We start from the raw sequence: 26442 nt of genomic DNA on the forward strand, positions 1-26442 counted from the left end.
GCATTCATGGGAAAATACATAGTGGCACTAGGTTAAATATTCACCTCATGAATAAGTCCAGCGGTACGATAAGTTCAGCGGTACGATACCACGAATCTACGATCTTGCTTGTAGAAGTTTTTCTCTTTTTCTGCTTTCCCTTCTCTAGTTGTTTCCCAGCCTCCGTTATCGAGCTTGAATGGTGGAATTAGGATTCCTCATCCACCAACAGACCTCATTCTCTTTCTATTGCTTCTCAGGAAATTTCTCTCCCCGGCCTCTGTGACGATGGGAAACACTTCGTCTATGCTTACTCAATACGACATTGAAGAAGTCCAGGAGCATTGCAACCATACCTGTAAGTAGATGCATACACTATGTTAAATCAGTTTTTAGGGTTTCTGAAGTAATGAGTAGACTTGGTATGCCTTTAACTGTGCAGTTTCACAGCAAGAAATCGTTTTGCTTTACCAAAGGTTCTGTCAGCTCGATCGAAATGGTGCTGGATTCATCTCTGCAGAGGGGTTCTTGTCTGTGCCGGAGTTCGCTATCAATCCTCTCTGTCAGGTTTCTAATTGCTTATGCTTTTCTCTTTACAATCCCATAGCCATATGAACCAAATGATACGGAATTTCAGGATTTACGGATTACTTGTCTCTGTTTTAGAGATTATTAAGGATGGTCGATGGATTGAATTTTAAGGAATTCGTGGCATTCTTGTCTGCCTTTAATTCTCGTGCAACTATGCAACAGAAAATCGAATGTAATTGCTTCTGTTCTCTGCTCTTCCATTAAATCATGTTTAGGGATCCAGCTTTCATTCCTATTTTCTAATTGCAGGTTCTTATGTCGTTTGTTGTAGTTATATTCAAGGTTTATGATACAGATTGTAATGGGAAGGTCGCCTTCAATGATATATTAGATGTGTTGCGGGATCTGACTGGTTCATTTATGTCTGAACAGCAGAGGCAGGTCAGTTTATGATCAGTCCCCCACTGTCTGCGATTGCCTGCTCCCAAATTCTTTTGTTTTTCCTTATTTTGTTCTTCTGAGATGAGTTCATCTAAATTTGTAGTATACAATTGTTTTTTTATCAGCAATTTGTAGTATATAATTGTTAACTATTTATCTAACAATTTTAGGTATTCATCTCAATGCATAATTGCATATCCTATTCTCAATTTCATTATTTTTAATAATAAGTACTCAAGTCATTTCTGACCATTTCCACTAGGATCCTTTTTAGCCTTTCATTGTTCTTTTAAAAGTAGTCAACTTGCACTATCCCCTTTTAGTTGATAGCATCAAGACACAAGAATGAGTTTAATTGCCAGTGGATTCTTCATTATTATTTGGCTTTGGCTATATACTCCATAAAGAAGGTGGAGTTATTGAATAATAAATGAAATTTACAATGAAGACTTTGAAAACCAACTCTTCTGAATGAAAGTCCCTAAAAGCTGGTTCTTTCTCATTCATTTTTCTTCTGAATAATGATCTGAAAAATCCAGAGCCCATTGTTTGTAGTTGTTCCTGAAACGCAAATTGACAATCAAGTATAGGCTTAATATATGATAAATCCATTGCTAGAATATTATCTAAATAAAACAAAATGGAACACCTCTTTTTCTAAAAGCAGAACATTTCTAGGCGTCACCAATCTGTAAATGGTGATACAAGTTCAAAGGAGTGAAAGAAAAAGGGTAAAGAGGAGCTACTGTAGTCATGTTAATGATTAGTCAGTAGATGCTGTATGTATTGTTCAATTATTACAAAAACCTTAGCTGTTGAACCTTTATGAATTTTGGTTTGCCCTTTACAAACAAATAAAGCTGTCCAAGTATGTTCTCCTTGATAGGGCAATATGTTACCAAATCATTCAATATGGATTCTGTTGTCTTACTTATCTTCTGAATGTCCTTTACTAGATCTTGTTTTTTACCCTCTAGTCTCTACTCTTAGTGCCTCAGGCTATTGCTTTATGTGTACATTGACCTTTTCATATTCATCTTGCATTAGAATATTTGATTATATTTCCTGACCAATCATGATTTAAAGTCTCTGTCTGGGCTATTATGTGCGGTGTATCCTTCCATTTGATTTTGACCAGAAACAAAAGATGTAAGGTCTGTATGTTAACTATATGTATATTTCCTTCTCTTTTTTTCATTTTTTGTACAGCAAGTTCTGGCACATGTACTTGAGGAAGCAGGCTACTTGAAGGATTCTTTGTTAGAGCTAGCTGACTTCATAAAGGTCTGTGTTTATCTTAAATGAACATTTTTATGTTCCTTAAGTTAGGTATAGATGCAACTTTGAAAATGTTACTTATGATCACCATATGTATGTGTGTGTCATTTCATGCTCTAGTTGATTAGAAGATAATACCTAAAACCATGTAATATGCAATTATGCATTAGGGGGTTAACTGGCTTTACTAGAAAAGGCAATTGAGGCTCAAAAGAATGTGTGTGTCACATTCTTTCTTTATTTTCAGGACCAGTTGGAATCGAGGACTCTACAAGGGCTTAACTCTTAGATCTTAGCTGCAATTCAAGGGGCACAATTAGCAAAAGAACTAAACATGGAGAGGCTTATTATAGAGGGGGACTCCTTCAACTGTCAATGTGCCAAACTGAGGTCTCCCTTAGCTGTTGAAGTGTCGAGCTAAGGTTTCCCTAGTAGGCAGGGTGTCAAGCTAAGGTCTCCCTTAGTTGACAAGGTGCGGAGCTGAGGTCTCCCTTAGTTGTCGAGGTGTTGAGTCGAGATCTCCCTTAGTAAACAATTAAAGCAAAATTGGAATTGGGGTGAAATTGATCTCAAATGGTGCTTAAGTTTTGGGAAAAAAAAAATAGAACCGATGAGGATGTCTGCTGTATTACTTAGAGGGAATTGAAGATATTCAATAGCAAAGAAAATGCAAAGGGAAGAGAGAAAAGATTAATGGGGAAGTCAGAGGCATGTAGACGTTAAGGACATAACCTAAAATGCAAATGGAGGGAAGAGCAATAATGAAAATAAACCTGGAATATTAAGGCAGATAATTAATAGATCTTCTACCAAGAACTAAGCTAATTGCAGTAAACATAAGATAGGTCCTAATGGAGTCAGCAGCATTAGGTTCCTCTAGGAGTCGTCACCTAGAGATGAATCCAACACCTTCATTAGCTTGGAGTCAGCACAAAACCATAAAACTTGCAGGAGCAAGTCAAAACTTAATTCGCTCATCATCTCAAAACAGTCATAGATAGATAGATAGATAGATAGATAGATAGATAGATAGAAAGAAAGTGTGTCATGGGAAGATCAATACCATGGATGTCTTGCAAAAAAGAAGGCCATATACTTGTTTATCTCTAAACTGGTGCATTCTTTGCAAATCTAGTGGTGGGACTTGTTACCACCTAGTAATCTTCTATCCTTTTGTTACTTGTATTTGGGAATGGTTTTTTGCTTTGTATGGGTGTAGATGGACCATGCCATTGGAGATTAATAAACTATTCGATCCCACTGTCTTTATGTGGCCTAATAAGAGGGGAATGTGTATTGACTAGGGTGATAGAAACACAAGAATTTTCTTGGAGAAGGAAAGAAGTAAAGAAGAGATGATGGAATGTGTACTGACTAGGGTGATGCATGGGTAAGAACAATGGAACTGTTTTCACTTTTTTCCTTTGGCAATATATGGAGAAATTGGGGGAAAGTGGCAAGGAGCTCTTCAAAGAAGAAATCTGTGCATAAATCTTGATCTCCTCCTTTCAAAGTTTTTGTGAAGTTAAACTTTGATGGAAGTATCCAGGTCCATCTGGGTTAGGGGGAGTTTTTAGAAATGAAGGTCACATTCCTTCTTTATTTTCAGGACCAGTTGGAGTTGGGGACTCTACAAGGGCTTAACTCTTAGGTCTTAGCTGCAATCCAAGGGGCACAATTAGCAAAAGAACTAAACATGGAGAGGCTTATTATAGAGGGGACTCCTTCAATTGTCAATGTGCCAAATTGAGGTCTCCCTTAGCTGTTGAAGTGTCGAGCTAAGGTTTCCCTAGTAGGCAGGGTGTCAAGCTAAGGTCTCCCTTAGTTGACAAGGTGCCGAGCTTAGGTCTCCCTTAGTCGTCGACGTGCTGAGTCGAGATCTCCTTTAGTGACCAAGGTGCTGAGCTGAGGTCTCCCTCAGTGGTCGAGGTGTTGTCTAGCTCATGCTCGATTCGAATTAGAGTCTTGAGCTTGAGCTCAGAAGTTTGAGACCGGCTTGGCTCAAACTCGACTACCTTTGATTGTAGATCCCCTAGCAGCCGAGATGCCGAGCTGAGGTCTCCCTTAGTTGGAGAGAGAGTGACATTCTTGTAATTTATAAGGAGAGAGATAGATGACACTCTTGTAATTTGAAAGAAAAAAAAAAGGAAAAGAGACAGAGTTTGTAGAGAGATAGATGACACTCTTGTAATTTGAAAGAAAAAAATGGAAAAGAGACAGAGTTGGTAGAGAGTGGCATTCTTATAATTTCTATAAAAAAGGCAAAAAATACTGTTAGGTTCCATTTCCCTCATCCTCAGGCCTTCTTACGTACACATTTTAGCTTAATATATTTACTAGCAGAGGTGACCCTGCGTTGCAGGGGCTCGCTCATAAACAATCAAGCTTGAGCTCGATTTGAATTAGAGACTTGAGCTCAAGATCAAGCTCGGCTCAAGTCAAAAGCTCGGAAGTTCTAGCTTGGCTACCTTTGATTGCAGGTCTCTCAAACAGTTGAGGTGTCGAGTTGAGGTCTCCCTCAATTGTCGAGGTGCCAAATCAAGGTCTCCCTCAGGTACTGAAGTGTCAAGCTGAGGTTTCCCTAGCCGAGGTGAGGTCTCCCTCGGTTGTCGAGGTGCTAAGCCGAGATCTCCCCAATGATCGAGGTGTCGAGTCGAGGTCTCCCTCAGTGGTCGAGGTGTCGTCTAGTTCGAGCTCAATTTGAATTGGAGACTTGAGCTTGAGGTCAGAAGTTCGAGCTCGACTTGGCTCGAACTCAACTACCTTTGATTGCAAGTCCCCTGGCAATCGAGATGCCGAGCTGAGGTCTCCCTTAGTTGGAGAGAGAATAGCATTCTTGTAATTTATTAGGAGAGAGATGGCATTTTGTAATTTGTAAGAGAGAGAGAATTGATAGGAGAGAGTAGCATTCTTGTAATTTGAAAGGAAAAAAAGCAAGAGAGAGAGAGTTGGTAAGAGTGGCATTTTTGTAATTTGAAAGGAAAAAAACAAAAGAGAGAATTAGTAGAGAATAGCACTCTTATAATTTCTATGAAATTAAGGCAAAAAATACTGTTAGATTCCATTTTACTCGTACGAGGCCTTTTTACATACACGTTTCAGCTTAATATATATATATATATATACTCGTACGAGGCCTTCTTACATACACGTTTCAGCTTAATATATATATATATATATGCACAAACTAGGGGACATGGGCATGTGCAAGGGAAACCTTAAATCATAAATAAGTAACTAAATATCAGAAATGTAATGAGGTGTTTTCTTGGCCCCTGAAAACATTAATGAGGTGTTTTCTTGTTCAACTTAAAACATGCATGTGGTTTTAAATTAACTAAAATTGAAAATACCTTGGAAAAAGAGTAATCTATATCCCGCTTGAATAATGGATTGGGATGCACCCTAACCCTCATTCACCTCAATCCACCCAATTCCTTCAAGGGGATGTGATGCAAATTCACGAGAGGTTTCAGCAATTTGCCACAACGGTCGGAAGTTCGGCTGTACGGGGGAGGTTTCGCTTCAGCAGTTTAAAAAATTCTGACCTGTACCGATCAATCATTAAATTGTTTGTTAGATGAATCATGACCATACGATCAGAGCGTAATTTGCCACAACGGTCAGAAGTTCGGCTGTACGGGGGAGGTTTCAATTCAGCAATTTACAAAATAGAGAATGCCATGCGGAATTCTGAATGACAATCCTAGTCTTCTGGTAATCCCTGTATACGGCATCTGCCCGCGAATTTGGCATCAATTCACGGTCAGGACGGTGGGGTTAAAAAATTCTGACCTGTACCGATCAATCATTAAATTGTTCGGTAGATGAATCATGACCATACGATCAGAGCGTAATTTGCCACAACGGTCAGAAGTTCGGCTGTACGGGAAAGGTTTCACTTCAGCAATTTACAAAATAGAGAATGCCATGCGGAATTCTGAATGACAACCCTAATCTTCTGATAATCCCCTGTATATGGCATCTGCCCACAAATTTGGCATCAATTCACGGTCAGGACGGTGGGGTTAAAAAATTCTGATCTGTACCGATCAATAATTAAATTGTTTGATAGATGAATCATGACCACACGATCAGAGCGTAATTTGCCACAACGGTCAGAAATTCAGCTGTACGGGGGAGGTTTCACTTCAGCAATTTACAAAATAGAGAATGCTATGCGGAATTCTGAATGACAACCCTAGTCTTCTGTTAATCCCCTGTATACGGCATCTGCCCGCCAATTTGACATCAATTCACGGTCAGGACGGCGGGTTAAAAAATTCTGAGGTGATCAGAGCGTCGTAATTGGCACGAAACCCATATCATCAACCCAACTGTGAAGGTTGCTAGACTTCTCAGAAATCAAATTGCCCACTTTAAATTCTATATCAGCCACACCACACAGCAAGTATAGAGAAATTGAGGTTGGGAGACAGTACGAGAGAGAGAGAGAGAGAAGAGAGAGGGAGAGAGAGAGAGGGAGAGAGAGCGCAACAGAGAGATGGTGAAGGTGACCTTGAAGGGTTCATGCGCAGTGAAGCCACTAAAACCGACACCAATTCACTGGCTTGGTCAATCTCCAACTGATCAGATAAAGCCTTGGACTACTGAGACTGTTTACTTCTACAGACCTAATGGCCAACCCAACTTCTTCTCGGCAGAAACCATGAAGACTGCACTAAGTCAAGCCCTGGTGGAATTCTACCCACTCACGGGACGTATTGAGAAGGACAAGGACGGCGGTCTAGAGCGCAACTGCAACGGGAAAGGTGCTCTGTTCGTGGAAGCTGAGTCTCATTCCTGCATTGACGACTTGGGCAACTTCATGCCAACTCCAGAGCTGAGTAAACTAGTTCCTTACGTTGATTATAACGGGACCCAAATCAACGAATGGCCACCGTTGGCGGTGCAAATCACTTCCTTTCGATGTGGTGGCATCTGCTTAGGCATGGGGATATCACACGTAGTAGCAGATGGAGCAGCATCAATGCTGTTCATTACTACATGGGCCCAAATGGCTCGTTCCAACATGGTAGATCCAGAGTTGACGCCATTTCTTGATAGGACTGTTCTACATCCTAGAGTTCAGAATGAGGACACGCCCAAGTTCGACCACATAGAGTACAAGCGACCACCAATGTTGGTGGGTCAAGTGGACGAGATGGAGGAGCAGAAGAAGGAAACCACTGTGGCTGTACTAAAGCTTAGCTCTGACCAAGTAGAGCTCCTGAAGAGAGTAGCTAATGAAGGACGAGAAAACAATGGCAACGTAGATAATCGTGAGTACAGCCGGTATGAGTCCTTGGCGGGACACATATGGAGATGTGCGTCCAAGGCGCGAGGATTGGTGAATGAGCAAGAGACCAAGGTAAAAGTCTCAGTCGACTGCCGTCGTCGCTTAGGACCAGATTTTCCAGCCAATTACTTTGGAAATGCAACGTTCCCAACAACTCCAATGGCAAAAGCTGGCGACCTAATATCAAAGCCTCTCAGTTACGCTGCCGGCAAGATTAGAGAAAGTATTAAGAGGATGACAGATGAGTATGTTCGATCGGCTATTGACTTTTTAGGAAGTTATCGTGATTTGAGTCGGTTCAGACTTGGCTACCGGTGCCCTAATTTGACCATCACAAGCTGGTAGGGCTACCATTGTATTCGGTGGACTTTGGGTGGGGCCAACCGTTCCACATGGTCCCGCCACCGTGAGGCCAGATGGCAGGGCATTCTTGGTGTCAGCAGAAGATGGAGGCATCATCATATATTTGCGATTACAAACAGAGCATATAGTCAGGTTCAAAGAATTACTCTATGAGGGCCTTTAGAGCAGGGAGCAGCATGCATACCACAGAGAGCTTACATATAGACAGTTTCTTCGATTCTGTGCATGTAACTGAAGGGGGTGCCATTCGACCATCTCACCTATGAGGTAATTAGTTAAGTATGATACCTTTTTTAGCATTATAGATATCATTTTAATTTTGTCATTATGCCAATCTTAATGCTAACTAGTAATTACTCACATATGTGAGAAATTTTTCTTCATATTAATTATTTGAATTTTAGATATATTATAATTAAGATAAAATTGAAAATTAGCAAAAGTGACAATATGATTAAAAATAAACTTAAATGCTTGTAGGAAATAACAATTATTATTATTGTTATTATTATTATTATTATTATTAGATTTTGTATTGCATTTTTATCATAAATAAAAATAACTTTTATTTTAATAATTATTATATTTAATATGATAAATATATAACATCAGAAATGTTTTCAAATATTTTTAACAAAATTTTGTACATTTGCATTTTTGGTGTTCTATCTTTTTCTAAATATTTATTATTCAATTATGGCATCATGGGTTTCTTTGAAAAGTTGGATCATTGACCCACCATCTAGATAAGAAAATAGCTTTGCTTTTGAATTAGTTTTAAATTAGAAAAAAATATAGTCGGAACCGCCTATACATTAAAAATTAGACTACAAGTGGAGGGTGTTGAAGCTAATAGGGATGAAGCTAAAAGGTTCAAATGGTTAACAAGCAGATTGGTGTTGAGGGTCTGCTAACAGGTTGGTTGATGCATCATACATTAACTAAGCTAGGGGCAACTAGGGATTGATTGTATTGGGCTCAGTTGTAATGTAAACGTAATGGTTGAGAGATAGCATCTTGTACCTCTACATGGATGATTTTCTGTATGTATACATTCTTTTAATAAAATTACAACTTATAAAAAAAAATGTAACTAAACAAGGAAAGAAATAAATCTAAAATGTTTTCTCAATCTTTGACTAATATGATGCCAAATCAAATCTTTGATTGAGAGAATCTGTATTGGCCCCACATTACTGCTGGAATGGGCCCAATTCATGGGCTGTCTTGCATGTAAGCTACAAACATGGGCTGTGGGCCCATGGTCTTAGGACTAGGTCTTTTTTTAGTCCATTTCTTTTCTCTATCATGATGCTGAGATGTTTTGGATGTTATGGGAAGAAGATTGGTGGTTTTATAGGAACTTGGATTAGCTTCAATGGGTAGTATGATTGTTTGACCATGTGCAGTGAAGACCATCTACAACATTAGTAAGTGATCTGCTACAAGTTGGAGGGTCGAGAAGAGCTAGGGGTAGGCCAAAAAGGACATTGGTTGAAACCATAAGAAATGATTTGATGGCCCATAATTTAAAAATGGATATGACATTGAACAGTGTAATGGAAGAACAGGATCCATATAGCCAACCCTGTTTAGTTGGGACAAGGCTTAGTTGTGTTGAGCTGAGTTTAGTTTGCATCAAGCGGCAAGCTGAGGTATCTAGTTAGGAGTGCCAATTCCCTGCCAGAAAAAGCACTTGCTAACTCAATCAGATTTGGAATCTCACCCACCAAGAATATTTCCCTCATTAAAATATTGATTCTAAGGCCAGAAATTGTCTCAAAACAGATGAGTACACCTGAGACACCTCAGAGATTCATGCTTAGTGTCTCAAATATTGTGAGTATATACAAATGTGCTACCAGGTCAGTATATAATGCTTTGGAAACCTGAATCCATATCTACTGGTTCTGCTCTCTGAAGTAGTCTAGTGAGAGCCTCAGATGCAATAATGAACGTAATATTCTTTTCACTTTGAAAAAAAAAATCCTCAGATACTCCATTATCATAGCTGAGAATTGATCTGAAGAAATGCATAACTTGGTCAATTTCCACCATTTGTTTTTGTTTTTGTTTTTTTTTTGAAGAATAAGGATAAATTCATTAAAAGAAAAAGAGAATACAAGAGAAAGGTGATAAAGAATCACTCGATAGAAAGCAACAGACACAAACACTCACTACCTTTGACATCAGATTACAGCCAAACAACATAAAAACCAAAAAGCACACTTCTGGACACCTTCATCGAGCTCCTTGAATCGCAAAGCCCCAACATCATCTCCCAACTCCTCGCCCTTGAACACTCCATCATGCCTATCGACATCCTCATTCCATTTCTTTCTTCCCTCCCCAATTACTACTTTCTTCAAACTCTCTTCCTTCCTCTTTCTCTCAAACTCCTCAAAAGCCTTCATAGCAAAATCCTCACCTTCCCAAAAAATAAGCCAAAACTTTTGCCAATCTTAACTTCTTTCTTCACTAACTTCTGAAGAGGCAATTCTTCGTTCTTTTCCATTGAATTCTCATCAACTTTAGAACCTTCAAAACTCTCTTTCTCTTTTTGTTGCACCTTACCTAGACGGGGATCTGGTGGTTGAGCTTGAATCATTGCTCCACGAAGACTAGAATCTGATGGACAAATGCCTTTTGATCCTTTTCTTTTGTAAACCCATTTAAAACTTTTTGTAGGTCCTGCCCCTACTAGACCAATCTTCAACTGGGAAAAAAATTTGTCACATGAACAACATGAGGATTTCTTGAAACCCGTGTTTTCTTGCTAGTTCCCCCATTATCTAACTCCACATTCTTCTCATCAACCTTGCTCCTTCGACCCAGATCGACGCCTAATCTTCCGACCCTCACTTCTTCAAAACGCAAGTTGCCACCGGTTAGATTCTCATCCTGGCAACCACCGCTGCTGCCTGCCTCGAAAGCCCTCCCTCCCACCACCTCATCTTTGATCTCATTTTTAGCACGAACATCGACACTTTCTACCTCAGGCTCCTCCTCCCCCACTCCCAACCTTATCAGCTTGGCTGAAGGAACCTCTCGAGGGGCAATAATATCAGACTTGTCCAGGACATCCATGTTTTCCTGAGGCTCTGCTGCAATTTTCTCCACCTGAACAGGGGCCACCGGATCTCCAACATCTTTAGAACCGAGGCCTGAAGCACCATCAACTGGAGGAAGGCAATGGTCATCATGCACCGTCCTAGCTCCTTTAACTAACCTCTTTGCACCATTCCTATCATATTCAGTGATCGCCCAGAGACCCAAGCTTCTCCCTTTTCCTTTCTTGGAAAACTTCTACCGAAAGTTCCGAACCTTTTAAACTTTGGCTGCTTGGAACTCAAAGACCAAATTTTGTTCACTTTATCTTTCATGCACCGGTTGGCCTTCCTACCTTCATAACAATCGACTTTTAGGACCCACTTGGCCCTCCACTTGACCCAGTGATCCTAAGTGTCTCTTCAGAATCCACCGCTTCTCAAATAAACCTTCCTTGTACCCCTCCTCCTCCACATCAGAACCACAACCCACTAAAGTAATCAGGCTGCATTAGCAATTAAGTCAGCCAGGTTCAGATGGTTCCCACTTACTTCACAACTCTTTGATTTCCTGCAGCCTTGATCTTCACGATAGCTCCTCAGTCCAGCCTCACTCAACTTTCCTAAAATGCCAAAACTGCCCTCATTTTTTTTATTGGAAACGGTAACATCATTAAAATGACTATAAAAATAACTTTTTAAGTACAGCTGTCAACCCCTAAGTAGGTGTTGAGCCCCCAATAATCTTTCTTACAAAACTGCCCAGAACATACTCTCCCTCACAGTCCCTTGTTTAGCCAACGTGTCAGCTAAACCATTAGCTGATCTTCTTGTCCATTTGAAGCATGCACCGACCTCCCTTGTTATATTGTGGATTTCCCTTATGGGCTGTCTATAAATCCAGGCTCTCAACTTACCAGATTGCAGCCACTCAATCAACAATTTAGAGTCTCCCTCAATCTCAATTTGGTGTAACCCCAACTGTTTTGCATATCTTACACCTTGAAGCAAGGCCATCACCTCCGCTCTCAATGAGTCCCCCACTCCTATTGGTTTTGAAAACAAAGCCACAATTCTGCCATTTTCCATCTCTTAATAATACTCCTATACCTGAAGGGCCCGGGTTACCTCTTGAACTCCCATCAAAGTTCAATTTCACTCTTTGTTGTGTTGGTGGGGACCGCAATTCCTATACAATAGGTTTCATGGAAGTTGTAGAAGCCACCACTTCCCAATTCTTGTAAATGTCTTCAGCTGAGAAGTCTTTAAACAAATCCAGAGTTTTCAACCAATGAATGGTTATAATAATTATCCTTTCTACATTTGCCTCCTTGGATTTCTCCACGCCTTTAAAGATTCTATTATTCCTTTCTTCCCAAACTGACCATAAGATAGCTGCTCTTGTGGCTCTCTACATTAATCTTCCACGCCTCTTCGGTTGCTTGAAAAAACTTGGGTCAAAAAGGCTTGCCACATCTGGGAGAGGTGTCCATCTACAACCAAAGATAGAAGATAACCAGGTTCAAATAAAGCATACAAATGGACAAGAAATCAATAGGTGTGTGATCGTCTCACTAGATCCCAAACAGAGGCTACAAACATGGGGTGATAGGCAAACATTTGGCCTTTTTCTTTGCAACATATCTAGAGTATTAATTTTTTGGATAACCACCTCCCAACAAAAAGCCCAAACTTTTAGGGGTACAGGTTGGCACCAAATCTCCTTTGAAGGAAAGCTCCTTACAGGGTTTGATGGTTGAATGAGGATATCAAAAAAGGAGGAACAAGTGACACACCAGATGGGGAAGGTTTCCAAATTCTACTATCCAAACAAGACTGGTCCAAGTAAGTTGACCCTAGAAGGTTAATTAATTCATCCACCATTGTCATTTCCGACTCCCTTAGACCTCTCCTCAAACCCAAGTCCCAAGAGTTATCAGTAAAAACTGAAGAGATCACTTTTCTTTTAGTTTTAGAAAGTGAATAAATAGAAGGGAACCTTTCATTGAGGGGAATGTCTCCAACCCAAGCATCTTTCCCAAAACAAGACCTTATTTCCTGCACAAGCATCAAATTTGACACGAGGAAGGAAAGAAGGTAAAATACCATGAATAGCTTTCCAGGGAGTGCACCGAGAAGCCCTAGGGTTGACTCCTACATCCCAACCATTGTTTGCCAATCCATGAATGCTAATAATCACTCTGCCAAAGTCAGTCCTGTTCCAAAGGCAATCTCCACAATCATTTCCCCAATAATGCTGTATTGGGGATTTTCCGTTTTCTTTCTTCAATCTTTCCAAAACTCTCTTCATTCCACAACTTAATTCTTGCTTTCAGCAATTGCAATTTGGTGAGATACCGCTCACCTTGGAAGCCCCTTCGAGGGTGGCTTAACCTCCTGAAAACAGAAAATGGAGAGGAAGAAGAGAAGGGAAGGTAGGAAAAGAGGGATTCAGTGAAAGAGAAAAACATGGGATATTCATTCATTCCTTCTTTAAAAGAGTATGGCCTTATATATCTGGCCTACAGGTGTAATCATAGAGGGAATATCCTCTGATAGGCAGAATAACTAACTGATAACAAACTCTGGAAAATATCATGGAGGGAATATCTTCTGTCGACAGAATCACCCTCTCTGTGTCTAACTAATTCTGAGGTTCTCCACTCCCTGTGTTGGGTTAGGGGAAGGTATTTGGGTCCCAAGAATTCCTCCCTCTTTAGCATTGACCTTGCCCTCAAGGTCTAGGTTCGGGAACCTCTCATTCAGCCTTAGATAAGGTTCCCAAGTGGCGTCTTCTGGGGGGCAGCCCGACCCATTCTACATTGGCTTCTGGTACAACCTGCCCACCTCGTCGGACCCATCGAAAATCCACAATTTTGATGGGCTCTGTGTAAATGTCCCCTTCTTCAGTGAATTAGGGTAAGCTATATGAGATAGGAGTATGATTTCCCACAGCCTTCTTGAGAAGAGAGATGTGAAACACTGGATGAAGCTTCGAGATAGTAGGGAGGTCCAATCTGTAAGCAACAAGGCCCACTCTTTCCAGTACCTTGTAGGGCCCATAATACCTGGGAGCTAGCTTGTGCCAAGCCCGTCTTACCACTGAGACCTGGCGATAAGGTTGGAGCTTAAGGTAGACAAATTCACCCACCTAAAACTCTAATGGGCGGTGGTGAGAGTCATAGCTGATCTTCATTCGTTGCTGGGCCTTTGTCAAATTGGCCTTGAGCAATCTAAGAATCTCGTCTCTTTCCAGTAGGCGAGTCTCTACTTCTGCCACCTTGGACGACCCATATTCATAGGGTAATATGGGAGGGGGTTCTCTGCCATATAGGGCCTTGAAAGGTGTCACCCCTGCAGCTGACTGATAAGTTGAGTTGTACCATTATTCTGCCCACGGAAGCCAGTGAGCCCATTGTCTAGGCTTCTCCCCTGTGAAGCATCTAAGGTAGGCTTCTAAGCATCGATTAATGACTTCAGTCTGTCCATCAGTTTGCGGGTGATAGCTGGTGGATGGGTGTAGTCGGGCTTCTTGCAATCTGAAGTACTCCTTCCAAAATGAACTTAGGAAGGTAGGGTCACGGTCCGAGACAATGGATCTTGGTGTTCCATGCAGTTTCGCCATGTCCCGTATGAAAATGTCGGCCACCATCGTTGTAGTGTAAGGGTGAGGGAAAGCAGAGAAATGGCTATACTTGGTGAGGCGGTCAACCACTACCATGATGACCTCTTTTCCTGCAGAACGAGGGAGTCCTGTAATGAAATCCATGGAGAGGTCTTAAGGTTGGAGCTTAAGGTAGACAAATTCACCCACCTAAAACTCTAATGGGCGGTGGTGAGAGTCATAGCTGATCTTCATTCGTTGCTGGGCCTTTGTCAAATTGGCCTTGAGCAATCTAAGAATCTCGTCTCTTTCCAGTAGGCGAGTCTCTACTTCTGCCACCTTGGACGACCCATATTCATAGGGTAATATGGGAGGGGGTTCTCTGCCATATAGGGCCTTGAAAGGTGTCACCCCTGCAGCTGACTGATAAGTTGAGTTGTACCATTATTCTGCCCACGGAAGCCAGTGAGCCCATTGTCTAGGCTTCTCCCCTGTGAAGCATCTAAGGTAGGCTTCTAAGCATCGATTAATGACTTCAGTCTGTCCATCAGTTTGCGGGTGATAGCTGGTGGATGGGTGTAGTCGGGCTTCTTGCAATCTGAAGTACTCCTTCCAAAATGAACTTAGGAAGGTAGGGTCACGGTCCGAGACAATGGATCTTGGTGTTCCATGCAGTTTCGCCATGTCCCGTATGAAAATGTCGGCCACCATTGTTGTAGTGTAAGGGTGAGGGAAAGCAGAGAAATGGCTATACTTGGTGAGGCGGTCAACCACTACCATGATGACCTCTTTTCCTGCAGAACGAGGGAGTCCTGTAATGAAATCCATGGAGAGGTCTTCCCACACTTGCTCTGGAATCTTGAGGGGTTGTAGAAGGCTCGCGGGTGACTGCGCGGGTGACTGTGAGGAGTATTTCTGCTGTTGGCAAGTTGGGCATTCTGATACATAGTGCAACACATCCTTGTGCATTCCTACCCAATGGTAGTGGCTGCTGAGTCTTTTTAGGGTCCGTAGCACCCCTGAACGTCCTCCCAATGCGGAATCATGAAACAACCTTAGCAGTTCAGTTTTGTGGGTGGAATTTGGAGCAACCACAAACCTACCCTTGAAGAAAAGATCAGGCCCCACAATTTGGTAACCTGGAACCTAAGAAGGGTCACTTTTCCACCTTTCCCTGATGTCTTGCAGCTGTGGATCAGATCTGGCTTCTTGCCGTATAGCTTCAAATAAGGGAAAACTGGGCTGAGAGCAGGTTAGTTGGGTCAGCTCTTCTACCCGTGATAAGGCATCAACTACTTTGTTGGCAGGCTCAGGTTTATACTCGATGTGGTAGTCGAATCCCATTAGTTTACTAAGCCATTTTTGCTGCTCCGGGGTGTGCACCCTTTGTTCTGCTATGTACTTCAAACTTCTTTGGTCTGTCCTGATGATAAATTGGTGTCCCAATAGGTATGCACGCCATTTCTGTACTGTCATTACCACGACCATCATTTCCTTGACATAGGTGTACTGATTTTGGTGAGCTATTGAGAAAGCTTTGTTGAAATAAGCAATGGGTTGCCCCTTCTGCATCAGAACGGCCCCCACTCCGACACCTGATGCATCACACTCTATTTCAAAGGGTTGAGAGAAATCCGAAAGGCCACCTGATGCATCAGAACTGCCCCTTCAAAGGCCCGTTGGGCATCATCAGCCCACCCAAACGGATCCTTCTTTAACAGGCGTGTTAGAGGGGCGGCCATAAGCCCATACCCCTTAATGAAGCACCTATAATAACCGGTAAGCCCAAGAAAACCCATGAGAGCCTTTACAGTGGTGGGCTTGGGCCAATTTTGGATGGCACCTATCTTTTCTGGGTCTGCCATGACCTGGTCTGCAGCAACCACATGGCCTAAGTACCGAATCTGTCTTTGTCCAAAGGAGCACTTTGCCAATTTGGCATGCAACTGGTGCTCTCTCAGAATTGTGAGGGTAAGTTTAAGATGTTTCATATGGGTGCCCCAATCCTTGCTGCAAACCAAGATGTCATCGAAAAATACCAGAATAAATTGCCTTAAGAAAGGCCTGAAGATGTCATTCATGAGGGCCTGAAAGGTGGAGGGGGCATTGGTAAGACCAAACTGCATAACCAGAAACTCATAATGGCCATCATGGGTCCTAAAGGCTGTCTTGTGGATATCAGCCTGGTGAACCCGGATCTGATGATACTTGGACTGCAGGTCTAGTTTGGAGAACACTTGTGCTTCTCCTAACTCGTCCAACAGTTCATCAATGAGAGGTATTGGGAACTTGTCCTTCACTGTAATCTGGTTCAAGGCCCAGTAATCTACACAAAACCACCAACCATCATCCTTCTTCTTCACTAGGAGTACGGGGGATGAAAATGGGCTGGTGCTGGTCTGTATATGCCCCTTGTCCAGTAGCTCTTTTACTGCCTTCTCAATTTCCAGCTTTTGGAAATAAGGGTATCTATATGGCCTCACATTGGCTGGTTTGGATTCGGGTAAGAGGGGTATCTGATGGTCATGGGCCCGAGGTGGAGGTAATTGGTTCGGTTCCTTGAATATGTCACCAAACTGATCGAGGGTCGAACTTAGGCTCTGGTGTTGAGCTTCAGTAGGTTGGTCACAGTCCTGATTGTATAAAATTGGAACTGTGGGCTGAATGCCTAAATGCATAAACAAGGGCTGTCCAGTATCCTTGGAGGCCCGTATTATAGAGGCTAAGGTATCACCTCAGGGACTAGGGGGCCGCACCCCTTGCAAATGGTAGGTCTATCCATTTTGGCAAAAATCCATTGTCATTCTGGCCCAATCACACAATGCAGGACCTAGGCCACGTAACCAATGGATTCCCAAAATAATATCAGCCCCCAAGAATTCCAATGGGTGGAGATCTACCACGAAATTATGGCCCTGTACGAGGATCCTTTCCTTCTTACATACACCATCACATAACATCTGATTCCCATTAGCCACATGGATTGAAAAGAGAGGAATGGGGTGTATAGTCATACCTAGTTGCTTTGCCAAACGGCAAGTGATGAAATTCAAAGTAGAGCCACTATCAATCAAAACCATCACAGATCGGCCACCCAATCTTCCTTCAACTCGCATGGACTGAAGAGGATTGAGGCCCATGAGAGCGTGTAGAGAGATCTCGGCTCCAACCGGTTCTGGTTCGCTTGATATCAGCTCACAGTCTTCGAGGTGCTCTGGTTCTGTCCCCTCCGGTTCTCCCTCTGTTTGAAGGAGAAATACTCGCTGGACCCGACACTTATGGCCCGGCCCAAACTTATTATCACAGTTGTAATAGAGGCCCTTCTCGCGTTGGGCCTGCATCTTAGCCCACGAGAGGCGCTTGAAAGGCATAGTGGGCCTGGGCAAAATGGGCTTCTAAGGATCCCCAACTTGTTTTTGGGGTTGCTGTTCGGCCCACTAGAGAGCCCTCACATTCGGATAGGATGGCTTGCTTGTCTTGCGCATGCTATCAATCTTCTCTTCTTGCAAGCGAGCCATGCCCACCGCCGCCATGACTATCGCTGGTTGAAGAGCTCTCACTTCCAGGCGGATGTCTTCTCTGAGACCTCCCACAAAACACCCAACCAAGGCCTTCTCCGACCATCCATGTACTCTGGTCGCCATTCTTTTGAACTCGAGCTGGTAGTCTGCTACTGTCCCCGTCTGTTTTAATCGAGTGAGGAGTTCGTCATAATCCACGAACGTCGTTGGCCCAAAACGGATGCACAGAGCTTCCGTGAACTCCACCCAAGCTACCTGAGGATGGGTTTGTCGATACCACTGAAGCCAAAGAATAGCGTCTCCTTCAAGGTGAATGGAGGCGATGGCGACGCGTTGGTGTGCAGGGGTTTCATGGTACTCGAAGAATTTCTCTGCTCTGAAGATCCATGGAATGGGATCTCCACTGGAATAGATGGGAAAATTGATTTTAGTAACCTTTCCAGCGGGGTAACCCCCAGTTCCTTGGCTTCCGGAAAAAGAGGCGTCGGCCCCTGTTGGCTGACTGGTCTCGCCGGACTATTGTTGGGAGGCGAGGTTAGAGATGACCACCTTGAGATCCCTGAGTTCGTTCAGTACTTGGTGGAACCCAATCTCAAGTTGGTCGACTCTGTCTTCCATGGTAGAGGATCTTGTCTGCGGCATAGCTGGTCTACAACCTTGCTCTGATACCAACTTGGTGAGATACCGCTCACCTCGGAGGCCACTTCGAGGGTGGCTTAACCTCCTGAAAACAGAAAATGGAGAGGAAGAAGAGAAGGGAAGGTAGGAAAAGAGGGATTCAGTGAAAGAGAAAAACAGGGGATATTCATTCATTCCTTCTTTAAAAGAGTATGGCCTTATATATCTGGCCTACAGGTGTAATCATAGAGGGAATATCCTCTGATAGGCAGAATAACTAACTGATAACAAACTCTGGGAAATATCATGGAGGGAATATCTTCTGTCGACAGAATCACCCTCTCTGTGTCTAACTAATTCTGAGGCTCTGTCACCTGTCCTTTCTGCTTCCTTGAGTACTGCTGATGGGTTGTGGCCTGCTCCACTCCCTGTGCTGGGTTAGGGGAAGGTATTTGGGTCCCAACACAATTTCTTATAGAATCTATAACCCTTCCATCTGAAATCCACTTAATCTTCCTCCCACCACTCCTTCACCTTTGGCAAGAATTCAAGGTGCAAAAGCCACATATTCTCAAATCTAAAAGGGCTGGGGCCACTCCCCAATCTCTCTTGGGTCAAACTTATTGGGCAGTGGTCTGAAACATGTCTTGGCAGAGTTGTAACTACTAATCCCCTCCAAGCCACTTCCCAATCAGTTGTGAAAAGGAATCTGTCTAACTTACAGCAAGTGGGAACCTCTTGAAAATTTGACCAAGTATAATTTTCCCTCTAAATAGGTAAATCCAACAACTCAAAGCTCTCTATGAAGAGGTTAAGCTTCCTCATTCTCGTTGTAACTTGGTGATTTGGGCTGTTTGATTCACTCAAAAATCTTATGACATTAAAATATCCTCCCAAACACCAGGGTCCCTCCCATAGACCTCTCACTGCTGCTAATTCCTCCCAAAGTCCCTCCCTTTCCTTATAAGAGGTGGGTCCATAAACATTAGTTAAAACCCATTCCCAATCATCCATCATCTGCTTAAACTTGATGGACACTGAGTACCTCCCAGTTAACTCCTTAGTACACTTCATCTCTGCATTTTTTCCACAAAGTTATTATTCCCTCTGAAGCTCCCCAAGATTGTGTGTATGCCCAACCATGGAGACTGCAACAAAATACCCTTTAACCAAACAAATCACTTACCGCTTCTTCTCCTTTTTTGCAACACTCCCTTTATCATAATCCACCTCACATCTTAGACTTTCAACCTCAATTTTTTCTTTCTCTGCTTTTTTACACCAGCTCCTTTAGAACTACGCTCCTCTAGCTTCTCTTTCCCCTCTTTCTTTCTATTTGGACCTTTTTTCTTTGTTTTCCCCTTTTGTTTTTTTTTTTACCCAGCTTCTGCATTTAATCATCCACCTCAGTTCTTCCTTCCACTTCCTGACTGTTCGACTTCTTACCTGCAACAGCTGAGGTCTGAACACTTTCGCCAGTAGGTCCCTTCCACTGAAGAAAATTATCCACCCACCTTAACCGGTAGGATCCTTTAACTACTAATCTCAATTCATAACTCTCCCCCGCAAAACGAAGGGAAAGCAGAGAAGGCACCGGTTGAATTTCTGACACCTCCACCAATATATGCACAACATTCAAATTCTGCCAGGAGTTCGTCTTTGCATCGACAAATCTGAACCTCCCACAAGCGTCTCCAACCACTTTGAGCATAGGATTACTCCACACATGCAACAGGATGCCAAAGATGGTTATCCACACCAGGCTTGTCGGACCCAAATCTCTAATAGCACCAACTAGGGGGTTCCACCTCCCGATTCTAAGACCTGGGAAACACGTCTCATTTTATTCTCTCCAAAATGAAGTTTGCCTCCTCCACACTATCAAACGTAAAGAGAAAGAACCCCGTGTTTAGTTTCCTCACCTACAAATGTCTTTTGGGGCACCAGACAGCAACAACCCACTTCCTAACTTCTTCCATATCTGGTTTGCAGTTGACAAATCTACCAACGAAACTCCTCTCCAGTACCCTAAGATTAGCACTGACATCCCTTGTTGGATTCACTGGAACCTCTTTCATCATTTGTGACTGAAGCCTATTACCCATATAGTGCAAAATATAATCCATGACATCCCATTTTATGTGGCTGTAAGCTTTCTTGAGGTCTGTATTGCATACATCACATGGTTGACTAGGTCATTCCCTTGAACCAATGCACTCATTGGCAATTAACATACCATCTAGGATTTGTCATCCTTTTTCAAATGCACCTTGTGAGGAAACGATGGAGCCAATACCTGATTTGAGACAAGATGTCGAACTTGTTCTGTGAGCATGTAGATACTCCCATTGAGGATGACTGAAGGCTAATCTAAATGGGAAAGTTTTATCTTGGACTGGGATTCATAGGTTGTTCAAAAACAAAATATATGATACGTTTTTTGTTAGTTACTCTTTTTGTAAATCAAAGGACTTAACTGTATATTCCCAATGTACAGATCCTTGGTGTACATGGGTCTTCTATCTCATTTTTTATAGAACATGCTTTACCTTTTAAAAGGATGGTAGGTCAGTAATCTCTTATTTTCTGCACCTTATCTAGCTTTAGAGTAATAGGGGTAGCATTTTCTGCCTTCAAGAACATGAAACCCCTCCACCACTTTAATGAATGTAGAACCCCATGGATGTTTCTTCCTTGTCCCACATATGGATTTCATGGACTGCAAGACTTAGTCATTATTATAGATCAAGAGATATCTCAATGTGACCTCTTTTGTTACCTTGGTTTGATAATTCATAACAAGGGAGAGATCAAAGAGGATGCCACCCATGGGAAGCTTGTAACTGATATTAATGAAACATTGCTTATTTATCCAAAAAAAAAAAAACAAAGAGGATGCTACCCATAGAATTAGAATAGGATGGTCAAAATGGAGGGCTGCATCTCGAGTCCTATATGATACTACTTAGGCTAAAATGAAAATTTTAAAATGATTTTAAGACTGGAAATGCTATATGGACTGAGTTTTGCGCATCCACGAAACTACTTGCCCAAAAATCAAAGTAGCAGAAATGCAATTTTTTTTTTGAGAATGGTAAGGTATTATTTATTAAATAAAGAGAAAATAGTATAAACGGCGTACAACCAAGAGAAAACCACACTTCTTCAGACACAACACCTCCTAAAACCCAGCCCCTTAAAAGCTGGACTAGGCTCTAGGAGAAAACAACAGTAGGAAAAAAGCACAAACAAAGGAAAGCCTTTATCCTAGCCTATTCATGAGAGGACTTCGCTTAGACTTAACCACTCCAACCAAGCATCATGCAATAGATGAGAGAGGCCCACAGTCCACCAGACCTCGCCATACAAGCCACACTCCATTAGAAACATGGACAAACTCTTCCTAAGGGTAGACTAGCAAGGCCTTGGTTCAAACCCACAGCCCAAGGACCTTCCTTTGCCTGGTCTTCCCCTCCTTTTAGAGCTTTGTGTGTGTTAGTGCACTTCCATTTTCTCACCTGTTGCCCTGTAGTGTTCTTTGCTTGTTTAGGGGGGACAGTGGAGCCTTGAGAAGTACTGTTGAGACTTGAGAGGAAGATCCTTGGCCCCTCTTCTACAGGGGTCTCTGCCCACATGGAAGCAGGGCAGAGATAGAGGAGATCTAATATGGGAATAAGAAGCAAACTCTCCTTCCTTTTTTATCATTTTGATAGAGGGGGATGGAGAAAATGGGCAAAATAGACTCATATTTCCCAGCATGCGAAGAAAGCAACAAGGAATGGAGTGAAGTGATGAAACAAGTGAGAAAACTACAGGATTGGTACCTAGCTGAAAAATTATTCTGCACTTCTGTTGCTTGGTAATCCTTAGGTGGTAGGTTTTGCATCACCACAACATAGAACTCCATGTTTCTAGATCTCTTACAACCTGGCAGGTGGTCCAAGCTGTCTGAAGAATACACCAAGTAAGTGCTGACCAACTTTGAGTCTTAATCTTGATTGTAGCTATATCCAAAGACTCAACATGAACCTTCATTGTTTCAAATTCCTTGGCCTTAAGCCATTTGCAGAGTTGATCTTCTTGACCATCCTGCAAAACAGGCCCCAAGAAACTTGCCAAAGTAAATCATCTACTAACATTTGCAATTGTCATCCCAGTCAGGCAATGATGAAAAATTCCTCATGCTCTCGAAGACTGACCTCTAAGATGAAGACTGTGTTCATAAGACCCTACACTCGAACAATTGCGCTTCCTTATAGAATCCTAAATCTGCCATTAGCATGCAAAATGTGATAGTGCTTACCTATCCTTTCTAGTTTTACCACCTCTATATGTATTCACATGCAAGTTCCTATTAAAATCACTAAATAGAACCAGAAATGAACTTATTCCAAAGAACACAGGAGTAGCTCCAATATCTATATCTATCTACTATTAAAAGTACGAATAAGCTTGTGAAACCTTTCTTCTTGATTAAAATACCCCTATTTTTGAATTGGGTCCCTCTCTAATTGTGAGGGCATAAATAATAATGTGATCTACTACTTTTCACCTCATTCAATTCTCTCATTAAGTCTTATATTTAAGGTATTGACTCTTTGTCTAATTATGCTTGGTGAATAAGTGGTTTGAGAAATAAGTACTTATTATTGTTTGGGGGTCCTTGCCTAAACAACTTACACTTATTTTAAGTACTTATTTGGGATATAGTGTTTTTGTGAGCCACCTAACAAATAAGTACTTATTTTTGCGGAAATGACAATTATAACCCCAAATTAATGCATCTAAATGTTATTTTATGAATATTGAATTGAACCATTTTGATGAAATTGGCAACTCTAACCCTCATGACACACATGGGCCCACATGTCACGCACATGGTACTATTTTATGATTTATTTTATATAAGAAAATATAAAAAATAACTAAACAAATTTTATAATAATAATAATAATAATAATAATAATAATAATAAATTGACAATAATAATATGCTAAAATAAATTAATAATAAAAATACTAATATCATAGAAAAAACCCACCAAATTCGGATTATCATTCCATTCATGAAGAAAAAATATACCAATATTTTTGCCAAAATGAAATTCAGATTAATATTCCAATAATAACAAATATTGTTTTTCTTTCTATATAATCACAGAAAAGATTGCAATCAATAAAATCACCAAAAAAATAAAATTTTAACAACTTTTTGTACAAGAAAATTTCAGGTATTATCATTTTCATTCACATTGGTATGTAAGAAAAATACAAAAATGTTTAAACAATTCATAAATAGCTAGGACAATTTAAAAAAGTGCAGAACTCACCAAACCTGGAATCGATGCCGACTAGGTGGTTAGATGTCTTCCCAATTGCAGATCTGGTGAAAAAATGGCACAAGAATGGGTTTTCAACCCAAAAAACCAGAGAAATGCCCAAAACGACCAACAAAATGTAGAAGAATATGTGAGGATTTCACATTCCTGGAAACAAAAGCCAATGGAAGCTCACCGGTCATCCCTGGTTGCACACTGCCACCACTGCTGCAAGCTTCTTGCGCAAAAGTGGAGAAGATGATACAGTTGTCTCTATCCACGGGGGCATATGCGGTCATTTGTGAACTTCTATGGGGAAATTTTTGTCCCATGAAACAGGAATAAGCACTTATTCCTGTTGGCTTTTTATTAAGCACTTTTTTGAAAATAAGCATTTATTATGGGCTTTTTTTCCAAACATAAGTGCTTATTTTCCACTTATTGTGTGGTCCCACCACTTATTTTAAGTACTTATTCAAATAATTACGTAGAGAAGTGGCATTGGAGATATAATGAGGAGTTGGTTTTGTTGAGGGTAGTTAGTCATGCTAAATATGATCAAAGGGGAGATAACTTGGACACAGGTGATGTTACTCTTACTTATGGGTGTGCCTTGTGGAAAGGAATTCAGATTGCTAAACCAGATTTTTTAAAGGGGATCAGATATAAAATCAGGGATGGAACAAGGGTAAGATTTTGGGATGACCTCTGGTGTGGTGAGACTGGTTGGAGGAGGCATACCCTTGTTTATTTGATATAGTTCAGAACAAAGAAGCTATGATGGTGGACTTGTCATTTCATAATGGTACAACAGTGTACTACCAAATTTGTTCCTCAGTATGTTAAATGTTTCTAAGACTTGTTTTATTTAACTATGAGTTTGTTGATCAATTTAAGATAAAACCTTATGTATTATTTGCAGATTCTTGGCAACACTGGGCTGAAGATGGAAGTTGAAGTTCCTGTGGATTAATAAGATAATGATACTGTTGTTTCTGTTGTGTTAGAATGTGAGTGCATACTTCTTTCTGTTCACACTTGTAAGAAACACAAGAAATGTTCTACGTTCTCTGCTTTTGTGTCTGCTTCTTTATGATGCTGGAAATGTGGCCTTCATTGTACACACTGAGAGATTAGCTAATGTGTTGTTGCTTGCAGAATGTCTTTTATAAACTCTTCAACCTTGGAGAGCATAGGATGCTGAGGTATTTGTTGATTGCTGCATAGATGTTTGCTAGTTGCCTGGTAACCATCAAACTGCATTTGTGTTTGTAATCTATATGGTTCAAAGAGAGGGCCAATTTCTAGTCAAATAAAGTTGATTATCCTAACAATTTAGCTGTTCTTTTAATGCAAATTTTCTTTAAGTTAGTCAACATTCCATGGTGATGCACCATTACTTTCATTTTTGTTTCTACCTGAACAGTGATGATTTTGGTATAGGTTCGATCAAGAAATATTCCACCAAATTGTATGTTCTGTACTTGTGGCTTTGCAGTTTATCTTGTAAATTTTTTCAAGAAAAGCGGGTTGGATCTCTGACCATCATATGTGATACCCCAGTCTATTTCATACAATTGGATGATTTATACCATAAGATCCAATTGGAAGATTAATTGATTTCTTACAAGAATTTTATAGATTGGGTGATTTTGATATCTGATTCATGTAATTTTGGTGAAAATGATCATTTTTAGCACTCAATTTGCCATTCCATATAGATCAATCTGGTTGATTTACTGTTATTATGTTCCTGCGGTTTAAGTGGGAAGACTTGCTGGTTTATTAATATTTAAAATGTTATTTAAGTTCAATTATTACATTTCATGCACTCGTTCCAACTGTTCTCTTCATGGCTTCATGCTACTGCCTTGATTCTTGGGTTATGGTCCTAAAATATTTGCCATCTCTCCCAAAGCGCCCCAACTATTTTATCCTTTTTTTTTGTTGGGTTCCTTGCAAACAATTAATGTAAGAGATCTTTCAAGCCTCTTCAAATCTAAATCTTCATCCTAGATGAGATAGACTAGGTCGTATTTGAGTTTTCTTGCAAGCAATTCACACTTCATTTATGCCTTATTATATGGAAAGAATGCTTCTGTTCAGAAGACCTATATCCGCATCAACTTGAGTGGTGGAGGCACCAACATGGGAATATCTCTTCCATGTTCCATGTGCCTGGATGTCCTATCTCATTTCCGGTTTAACATAGAAACGTGTTTCTATGTCAAATGAAAATCTTAAGTTGTTATCCTTTAGGCTGTGTTTGTTTTTATAGAATTAAGAGAGAAACAAAAAAGTTGAGAAAAAAGTCTTAACATGTGAGAATTTATTATCTGTTTGTTTTAGTTGGAATCAGAATTGGAATGGTTTATTCCTCTTGATTCTCATTTCCAAGGGAGGGGGAGGGAATGGGCCATTCTCCCAATCCTCCAGGAATGAAA

General features: G+C 41.2%; 1 protein-coding gene and 1 pseudogene across 2 annotated transcripts; both read left to right on the plus strand.

Moving 5' to 3' along the window:
* Nucleotides 1-267: 267 nt before the first annotated feature.
* Nucleotides 268-2256, plus strand: LOC148843419 (uncharacterized). The gene is made up of 5 exons (XM_088959411.1): nucleotides 268-337; nucleotides 422-546; nucleotides 646-742; nucleotides 842-951; nucleotides 2161-2256. The coding sequence occupies exons 1-5, from the start codon at nucleotides 268-270 to the stop codon at nucleotides 2254-2256; spliced, it is 498 nt and encodes a 165-aa protein (XP_088815537.1).
* A 4336-nt stretch (nucleotides 2257-6592) lies between these two features.
* Nucleotides 6593-25332, plus strand: LOC148843420 (shikimate O-hydroxycinnamoyltransferase pseudogene; annotated as a pseudogene). Its single transcript, XR_016102862.1, has 3 exons — nucleotides 6593-8158; nucleotides 24921-25008; nucleotides 25157-25332. The product of XR_016102862.1 is annotated as a shikimate O-hydroxycinnamoyltransferase pseudogene (transcript).
* The last annotated feature ends 1110 nt before the right edge of the window (nucleotides 25333-26442 follow it).

This window comes from Nelumbo lutea, chromosome 8, assembly GCF_056320005.1.
Source record: "Nelumbo lutea isolate HS-2025 chromosome 8, American lotus-T2T, whole genome shotgun sequence".
Lineage (NCBI taxonomy): Eukaryota > Viridiplantae > Streptophyta > Magnoliopsida > Proteales > Nelumbonaceae > Nelumbo > Nelumbo lutea.